The sequence below is a fragment of the Lolium perenne genome, chromosome 2 (genome assembly GCF_019359855.2).
Source record: "Lolium perenne isolate Kyuss_39 chromosome 2, Kyuss_2.0, whole genome shotgun sequence".
In the NCBI taxonomy this organism is placed as follows: domain Eukaryota; kingdom Viridiplantae; phylum Streptophyta; class Magnoliopsida; order Poales; family Poaceae; genus Lolium; species Lolium perenne.
Window position 1 is genome coordinate 190194810 of NC_067245.2, and position 10228 is coordinate 190205037.

General features: G+C 40.3%; 1 protein-coding gene across 1 annotated transcript; it reads right to left on the bottom strand.

Moving 5' to 3' along the window:
- Positions 1 to 652: 652 nt before the first annotated feature.
- LOC127306848 (oligoribonuclease) lies at positions 653 to 5397 on the bottom strand. Its single transcript, XM_051337556.2, has 8 exons — positions 5215 to 5397; positions 4592 to 4702; positions 4099 to 4175; positions 3231 to 3312; positions 3069 to 3124; positions 1960 to 2046; positions 1587 to 1677; positions 653 to 942 (listed from the first exon to the last, which is right to left on the bottom strand). Exons 1-8 carry the CDS (start codon positions 5339 to 5341, stop codon positions 821 to 823), a joined length of 753 nt encoding a protein of 250 aa, XP_051193516.1. The 5' UTR covers positions 5342 to 5397; the 3' UTR covers positions 653 to 820.
- Between the last annotated feature and the right edge of the window lie 4831 nt (positions 5398 to 10228).

Here is a 10228-nt window from a genome sequence, read left to right on the forward strand (position 1 = left end):
CATCCTTTGCAGGTGTGGATAATTACAATTAGAGAAGAAGAGGTGGCAAAATTGGATATAGTATTTATGGAGCTAGGTTTGAAGTATTCACCGGCGGAGCACACCATCCTTTGCAGGTGTGGATAATTACAATTAGAGAAGAAGAGGTGGCGGATGCATTGACTATCCTCTAAAATCTGGGATAGAATAGGGTAGCGTCGTAAGTACAAAAGGCTTAATCTGTGTACTACAATATCTGGTAAAATCTCTAAAAGTTAAGGGGAGATATATGCTGAATGATGTGGGCAAGTCCGAGAGAAATAAGCTGGAGCTAATAGCTCATCTGCTGCGTTTGTCCTTTGCTCTCATCTATATCACATACCACAGAGTGGAGAAAACTCCGGTTTAATCTTCAACAGGGAACTGTCTATTGGTGAAAATAGAGTGTCTACTTTTACTTGACAAGGGTAACTGTGTGTCGAATTCTTTTTTCATTTTTTGAGCAAGTAACTGTCAATTGATGAAAATATAGTGTACAAACACTGGGAACAGACAAAATGTGGGAGGAAAATATTAGCAGTCCTACGGAAAGAGTCACATTCCCACCCCTTTGATCAAAAAACTGTACCATGGGAATTCCATAGGGTTTAAGTGTAACATGACACTCCCCACCAAAAAAAGCAGAATTAACCTCACACGAGGGTGTCAAAATATATGTGAATACAATCTTGCGTTACCCCAAAAGCACGTGAGCACTTAAGCATTACCAAATCACGAAAGGATCATATACCAGGGAACGTTTTCAGCCAAACAATCAAGAGAGCTAGTAAGTCCAACAGGGCTAGTGCTTAGACTGCCGTGATTTGAAGATGTTATCCTTGTAGAACTGCAACTCCTTGATGCTCTCTCTGATGTCGTCCATTGCCCTGTGGTTTTTCTGCTTTCTTGGAGTTTGCTTCCTTTCTGTGAACACATACATAACAAAATGAGCAAAGCCTTGTAACGTGGAGATTTTAACAAGTATTACGTTTCGGACCAACTTTTATGTTCAAAATGTTGGCATACAAGCCACCTCATTGTACATTGTCCGCATTTGGCACATTAATGAAAATACCAAAACAAAATGATTACACAAACTACTTAATACTGCTTTTATTTAAAATTGTGATCTGCACTTCTTTTTTGTACATACCAATTGCATAGCATTTTTTGTACATACCAATAGCATAGCAGGTGGCCCCAAAGCATAGTAACTGCCAACTGGTTATAAAAATAAACATCATACAATCTCTGAAACTTTCTAATTCAACTACAGAATCTTTTGTCATAGGAAACTGCCAGTATTCTGTGTGTGGTTGGGGGAGGGATGGGGGGTGAATTATGCAGAATATATGGGTTCATTTGTTTACAAAGGTCAACCTGAAAATGGATTGGTCAAGTGCAGTACCAATACCATGTTTTTTATAATCTGGTAATTCATGAGGGCACACCATAATCACAGCTGAAAACTGAACCAATCTCGTCTGGACCAGTGATAAAATGCAAGCATACAATGAAAATAAGAATTCTCCAATGCTGAACTCATAAATATTGGTGAACAATTTTACCCTTGGGGAACCAGCGGATGCACAGAGCCATTATGCTGCTCACATCAACTATCACATGAGGGAATATACCTGCAAGCTCTGGCATATACTCCTAGATATAAAAATAAAAATACACATAATTGTGTCAGTCCAAAAAGTCTCAAAGTAAACTGGAGTCCTACTCAACCCTCATGCAATGATGTTGGAGTATCTTTCCAGAATAGTATCTACTGGAGGGAAAATTACGCATTTTTACGGAAATGTGTACAAATCAGGAGCATTGATAATGACATAACAGAAAATCTAAAGATCACATTAAGTGAGGACATGCTAAAATAGTATGAACCGTTTCATTTTCAGCAGACAGTTAAGGAAGTTTTTTTCTCTTGCTAACCTTCAAAAATAGTAAATCTGTATAGATAGAATTCCCAGCTATCAATGGAGTTGCCGAACCAATATGCCTCCTAATAAAGTCTAACACCTGAAAATAGACAACACAAAAAACTTCCTTAGGAAAAGTTAAGAGTGGATCAAGAAAAATCAAAGAGAAATGGACATTTCTTAGAAGCATAATATTGGCAATAATCAAAAGGAAAGAACAAAATTATTGTACACAACAGTAACACCATTGAAATGGCAGCACCGCAAGGCAGTATTGACCAAGGTGTAGGCAGCAGAACAGCACGTAGAGCCTAATTGCTGGCAGATAAATCGGATAGGCGGGTGAGGTGGCAGGGTGTCGGCCAGCGCTGCCTAGGGGGGCTAACTTTGAGAACACACATACACACAAGGACAATTCTTGGAAGACGAACTACGGTACAGTGTAACACTAAAAATAGTAAATCTGTAGTTCTTGATGTTTTGTGTTGCTATGCTCTCGGCGCGGCCTGTAATATTTGCATGTTTCTGTTTTTGTAAGCTGTTCTCAGCACCATTGTAACCTCTGCTGTATGTGGCTTCATTAATTCAAATCCGGGCTCTTTGATTCTTCTGTCTAGCATAGCAGAACAACAAATTTGGTGTAGATTGTTCGAAATAAACAAATAACCAATCATGGTTCAAGATTTCCTTTACCTAGGATGCAGGAAGGATATACAAACACACATAGAGCAGGACTTCACAATACACACATGATTATTTATATTGACAAGTTAATATGAACATGTCAAGAAGACTCTTTAATCTGGAACAACAACCTTATCACCCATTATCAAACAATATGAACAAAAACCTTCCTGACTGCATGTATCACTCCACATTTGCAAAATTATAAATTACTCCCTCTGATCCATATTAGTTGTCGCTGATTTAGTACAAAGTATAGTTCCACCTATGTCTTTATCATCAATATGTGGTGGAGCATGGGTTACTAATAAAACAGTTGAAGTGTGTAATGCACAGAAGCAGTACAAGCAGAAATTTTCATTTTGAGTTTCTTGTAGAATATGCTTTCATTTTATGAACACTTGAGAGGACAGACTACCAGAAAAAGGACTTGCATACCTGTTTCTCTGCATCATGCTCAGAAATGTCACTCAGCAGTACTTGTTCTGTCAGTCCTAAATTAGTTACAAGAGCAGCAGATTAAATTCACAACTCCTAAGTTGGATACATGAGCAACAGATTACATTCACATGTCACTTCTATGAAATATAAGGTATTTACCACTGGCACCATGATGGATTTTACACCATTCATTCATGTTATCTACGCATTCCTTGCTTTGTCTTATAACCAAATCAGGACCCTGCAAAATAAAGTACAATAGCTATGTTGAGCAATATGTCTAGTGATACCATACCAACAGAAGTTATTCACCACCAACCAAGATGGTTGGTAACAAAGAAATGACAAAGAATCATAACTTCAGATACCCAACATTCTATTTGAGTATGAGGTAAGTTAGATAGCCAGTGCCAATGTTCATCAAATTGCAGTGGACATAAGAACAGCTAGGTTTACAGGGTGAACTTGCCAAACAGCATGGTCATTTTAGATTCCAAGGGAATTCTTAGAATAAGAAAAGATTATGCAAAGTAAATGAATCATTTAGTCAGAAGCCACTATCCTAATTTTACTAAATAAGTAGCGTAGTAAAAAAAAAATTGACCCATAATCTTATAGTGTTTCCTTTGCATTGAGTACAACCACAACAACATCAAAGCCTTTTTCCCAAGCAAGTTGGGATAGGCTAGATATGAAACCCAACAAAAACATAAGTAAACTAAGATTGGCAATGTTATTGAACTGTTTTGAGCAACTTCAGTAATCCTGAGCATGGAACAAGTCTGCCTGATAATTATAATGATCACAGGTTAAGCGTGCATTATCCACATATTCAATGAAGTAGCAATGGAAGCAGCCTTAAATAACAATGAGTCATAGTAGTGCAAGAAGCTACTCCTTTGCAAAACTAAAGGTCAAGAGCTATGTACTACAAGTCTACAACAAAGGTGATACTGGATTGACAAAACTAGCATATCATAGAATTGCACGTAGCATCAAAACCAATAATATTCAGTTTAAAAGCCACCTCTATTCGTTTGGTAAGTTTACCATCTGTTATAATGCAAGCAATCTCCAGTATGCGGTCTTTTCTGATATCCAAACCTAAACAATCAGAATCAGCATGTGGCCCGTTAGTCATAATTTTAGCAGGGTGTCAAATTGACAATAGGAATTCCAGCAGAGGCAACAGAATTCTAGTTTAACATATATACCAATTAGAGGAGAACGATGACTAAAAATGGAGTGAGATGCCCACAAGGCGCAGTTCACAGGAAAACAAGTTCATTCTTGTGAAATTAGTTAAGTAAAGCCAGTCTAATAGGTAGGGTTTCTTGTGGTTTCTAATTTGTTCAAATTGTTCCTTTGTTCAAGTTTTGCAACCTGTAGTTCAGTAAATTAAAATGAAGTAAAAATATTGTGCTTTTACAGTTGAGGACTAAATTGCATTAGGCCTATTAAATATTTCATGAAATTGATATGAAGCATACAGTATACAAAAAATAGGAAGATATGCTCACCAGTCATTTCCAAGTCTATCCACACCAATGGCATCTTGTATTCACCCGGCAATGAACTAAGATTTTCGCCATCATAATTCACAATCATTTTGCGTTTCTCCATGCCACCATCTGCAAAGAATGCGATTTTAAAATCTCATCAGAAGACTGGATAGAAAGTAACATTTAATAAAAAAAATGGAAAATATATCTTCTAAATTCTCTTCAAACTATAACATGGCACAACTTAAGCTGTAATTTCGCAGCATTGTTCAATTATTTAAGGTGCAGGGGCAAGATGAACATGGACGTTCATGATTCCATCAATGTTCCAGGAGGAAAACAATGGAAGTTCCTGATCATATATACTTGCTGTCAATGTCGCTTTGTCTGGTCGGTTGATTTGGATGTTGGAGGATAAAAACTTTGTACACAGTACATAAATGATGTGTCCTAAAGATTTTGTGTATTTGGCGCATCATGATTCATGATGATGGTGAATTGATCAGGTTTTAACACAAACAGAATACTTGCCGAGCCTCGCAGTTTTCTAAGTAGTTCTCATAGGACGGACTAACTGGAGCACTGCATCCCAAATTCCCAATTCATCCTGGGAGTAAACTAAAGAAAAAGTGGGCTCTTACCAATTTTCTTGGCAGCAGCAGCAGGAGCTGCTGTTGCTGGCTTGCTGGATGTTGGTTGTTCCAGTTCCTCCCCATCGCCCTCGTCATCCAGGTCAAGGGCAGCGAACATGTTGGCAAGATCAGCCATCCTCTCACAAATCTTCCCCAGAATCAAGAAAACCTGCGACGTTGCAGTGCTAATCAATTAAAAAGAATCTCATGGGAGGGGGACTGGGGGGAAATGCCCTGTTCTCTTCTCTTTTTCAAGTGGCAGCCGACAATTAGTTTGGATAGGGCGAGCAAAGCCCCAAGGGTGGTTCGTTTCTTGGCAATTCCCCGATTAGTTTGGGAGGAGGACTGCACGTACCGCGGCCGCTACTTCTGATCTACGACCCCCGCGCCGCCGCCACCGCCGGGGCCGCCGCCGGAGTTGGAGGCGTCAAGAAAGAAGTTGACTCCGAGCCCTAGATTTTGCTTTCTCTAGACTCAAGCAGCACACAGGGAAAGGCAAAGTATGTGCCACGGGAACCGGCCGGTTGCGGTATTTTTCGGGAACTTGCACACGTACAGTTTTGACAATATCGGAAATAAATATTCAGACAGATACAATATCGGAAATAAAATGGTACGCCTCTAACGAGTAATTTAATATTCACCTTCTAAATGCTAAAAAAATATTTCTCACATTACTATCACTTCAGCAAAGCGGAGGTATAGAGATATTTCAAGTATTGCACGCACGCCCATAACCATAAGGACACAACGTTTATTTTAAGTGTTTGTTTGATATATTGACTTTTTTTTAACACAAGTGGGGTCAAAGACTCTGGTGGAGCTTTTATATAACAACATGTGGCAGGTACAAATTACAGAAAGACCCCTTATCGTCTTTTGCCCTAAAGAACCTAAGATTTGAAGAAGAGACCCTCCACTTTACAAACAACACCCTAAAAGATAAGCAGAAAAAGCAATCAAGGACAATGGTGCCCACCCAACGCCGGCGAACTCAAGGCGTTTCCGCCGAGCTCTGAGAGCAGGATGCTCGAAAGCTCAATTCCGGCGACCAGATCGAACCCCTGGCAACCGTTGAAGGGTCGGGGACGAACCACTTGACCTTCCAATGGCGTCGAGCTCCAACAGTTGATCAGCATGGCCTCCGCCATGGAGGTTGGAGAAGACGGGCCACCATTTTGGCCGAGGATCACGGTGACGAACTTGGTCACCGCATGTTGCGCACGAGGAAGAAGAGCTCTAGGTCGCCACTCAGCAGATCCAACAAAAGCAGCTTCATCTGGAAGCCCCTCTGTAAGGACACGGATGTCGCCTAGAGGGGGTGAATAGGCGGTTTAAAACTTTTACGAGATGGGCTTAACAAATGCGGAATAAAACTAGCGTTTACTTTGTCAAGCCCAAAGCCTATATACTATGGTTCACCTATGTCCACCAACAACTTATTCTAAGCAATACAAGCAACTATGTGATAGCAAGATATACAAACTTATGCTAAGCAATACAAGCAACTATGTGATAGCAAGATATATAAACTTATGCTAAGCAATACAAGCAACTATGTGATAGCAAGATATATAACTTTAAGCACGATGTCTATCACAAGGTAAGGTGCATAAGTACAGAGCTCGGGTATAGAGATAACCGAGGCACGCGGGAGACGATGATTTATCCCGGAGTTCACACTCTTGCGAGTGCTAATCTCCGGTGGAGAGGTGCGGTGGCTTAGTGCTCCCGAACGCCACAAGAGGCTCACCTTGAGGTGTGGTTGCTCGATGCACACCAACGCCACAAAGGCCTCACCCCAAGATGCGGTACTCACACCACACACCGAGCGCCACGAAGGCGCATCACCTAAATCTCTGGTGACCCTCGCCACAAAGGCCTAGGTCACGGTTCCACTAAGGGATTTCCTTCGAGGCGGAAACCGGGCCTTACACAAAGATTGGGGCACACATCCACAACTTAATTGGAGGCTCCCAACAAATCGCCACAAAGGCGTAGAATCCGTCTAGGGTTCCAAGAACCCAAGAGTAACAACCTTCTTGCTTTCACCACCACGAATCACCGTGGAGAACTCAAACCGATGCACCAAATGCAATGGCAAGAACACCACAAAGATGCTCAAGTCCTTCTCTCTCAAATTCCAACAAAGCTACAAAAACTATTGGGGGAATAAGAGAGGAAGAACAAAGGAATTCACAAAGAACACCAAGATCAAGATCTAGAGAGTTCCACTCACAAAGAGATGGATTTGATTGGTAGATATGTAGATCTAGATCTCCTCTCTCTTTTCTCTCAAATGGGGGCAAGAATCATGGAGGGATTGAGAGATAGTGCAAGCTTCTCTAGTTCAACAATGGAGGAGAGAGAGAGTGAGAGAAGCAACAGCCCAAGGAGGAAGAAGGGGGTATTTATACCCCCCAATAAAATCGAGCCGTTGGGCAAAACCAGGGCCGGATAATCCGTCCTAAGTAAGGGCCGGATAATCCGCCTCCCCGGATAATTCGGCCTCAGGGACAAAACCTGGTAAAAATCCGGCCAAAAGTCTGGCCCCTGTCCAGAGCTGCTTTTCTTCTGGTCCTTAGCCGATTTCGAGGGGGCCGGATATTTTTGAAATATCCGGCCCAGATAATCCGGCCTGGCAAACTGCAGAAACACCAAAACTAAAACGGGCATAACTTTAGCATCCGGACTCCGATTTTGATGATCTTGGGCTTGTTTTGAAGCTAGGAACAAGCTCTACAAGATCATGCAGGAAACCATCATAGTCCAACAATGGAGGATAGAAACAAATGATGAAAGGTTTGACCTATCAAAAAAAGACATACCGGTAAAACCTCCAATCTCGAAAATGCAACAAGTTGCCCGTGCAAAAACCATTCTTGATGAACTAGAGCTTGTCATCAGAATAAGAACAAGCTCTAAATCATCACATGGATAAGATCCAAATAACAACCAAGAAAGATGATGAATCAAACTCGAAAACGCAACAAGTGATCTATGCGAAATCCGTTTTCGATGAACTAGAACTTGTCATGAGAATAAGCACAAGCTCTAAAACATCACATGGATAAGGTCCAAATAACAACCAAGAAAGATGATGCAAGGATGCAAAGGTTTAAGCTCTCTCCGAACGATACGATCGAGTTACTCACTCGAGAGCCCTCTTGATAGTACGGCAACTAAACTATAAACCGGTCTCCAACTACACTATGAGACCGGTGAGAAAGAAACTCTATCAAGAGCAAACCTTATACTTGCGCATTCCACTTGAGCTCGATGACGACGATCTTGACCTCAACAAGATGGAACGCCTTTCTTCCTTGTGCTTGCTTGACGAAGTCTTGTGGATTGCTCCCCCATAATCCACCATGGGAGAGCTTCTTCTTCAGCGCATCTTCACATAACCATGACCACCATGTGGATTGCTCCCCCATAATCCACCATGGGAGAGCTTCTTCTTCGGCGCATCTTCACATATCCATGATCACCATATGGATGGCAAGACTCAAGCAAAGGATCTCTTCGAGATGGCTCATCTTGAACTTGCACTTCATTTCTACATGGCAAGCTTCAAGCTTATGAACTCTTCGAGTTGGCTCATCTTGAACTTGCACTTCATTCTTCATTCTTCATCATATTGATGTCTTGAAGTAACTTGAGGGCTCACTTCATCTTCATCTTCAAGACATACTTGACACTTGATATCCTTCATCAATTTCTTCTTATTGCAACCTTGAAGCCAACAAATGGTTCAAGAATTGCCTATGGACAACTCCTACAAATATAACTCAATGCAAACATTAGTCCATAGGGATTATCATTAATTACCAAAACCACACATTGGGGCTCCATGCACTTTCAATCTCCCCCATTTTGGTAATTGATGACAATCTCTTTGAGAGGGTTTATATAAGGAATTTAAGTAACAAATAAGTTGAATATATAGAGCAAACTCCCCCATAATATATGCATGTGTGAATGATCTTGACTTTCATTGCATATATTGGCATTCAAAGCCTAGTGGAGTTTCCTCTAAATATTCAACTATGCAAAGCAACAAGATGCAATGCAATAAAGGCACATGCTTAAGCACAAAGCAAAGACATAACCAAATTCCCTTAAACCCTCCAAACTTCTCCCCCATTGGCACCAATTGCCGAAATGAGTGAAAAATTTAGAAGGCCAATATAGTGAGAGTTCCTCCATAGCGTGTGCATTTCTCATAATTTGAGTGGAATCAAATGCACATATCCAATGACGAATATTCGGAAGGAATCACACTATAGATAGGATCAAAGATTGCAAGAAGATAACAAAGTCAAGAAGCTTCAACAAATGAAGCAAGCAACCAAATGAACCACAAAGAGGATACCAAAAGAAACATAGATATTATAATAAGATCAAGAAGATTGCTCTAAATAATATGAGGAAGCTCCCCAAGGTTTGTGCACAAAACTAGACAATTTGCATTGGAGTATAAAGTGCACAAACATGGAATCATCACTCCCATAATATCATTCAAAAATAAAAGATACCAAGTGAATCAAACTCTAATGATCACCATAAGATAGTGTTCTAAATCAAATGAGGAAGCTCCCCAAGGTACATGCATAAAATAAAATGTTGCATTTGAATACAATATGCATAACATGGAATCCTCACTTCCTCATTTAAAACACAAACATAGATCATAGATAGAAAAGTAAGCTAAATACTTGCAACAAACAAATAGTTGAGCAACAAGTAAGAGGCACCATAATAAAAAAAGGCTCAACCAAGAGGATATGTGAAAGGCATGATAAAGCATATTATAAGACTATTACAAGGATGAGCAAAAAGCATCATCATAGTCTTCAATGAATTATATTGCTTAGCATGACTAATCAACATGCAATAAATAAATAAGATATCAAAAGGAGTAACTAAATTTGCACTTTCATCTATATTGCACATGTGAGAGCCTTGAGGAATTGATATGCAACAAAATTGCTAGATAGGCATAGTTGGGATGGATGAATCA

What these genes read in the sequence shown, in the direction of transcription:
- LOC127306848 (XM_051337556.2), bottom strand. Translation starts at nt 5,341, where the DNA reads ATGGCTGATCTTGCCAACATGTTCGCTGCCCTTGACCTGGATGACGAG. An exon ending in TGCTGCTGCCAAGAAAATTG is followed by an intron (nt 4,703 to 5,214) that starts GTAAGAGCCCAC and finishes CATTCTTTGCAG; the next exon opens with ATGGTGGCATGGAGAAACGC. An exon ending in CAGATTTACTATTTTTGAAG is followed by an intron (nt 1,678 to 1,959) that starts GTTAGCAAGAGA and finishes TTTTATATCTAG; the next exon opens with GAGTATATGCCAGAGCTTGC.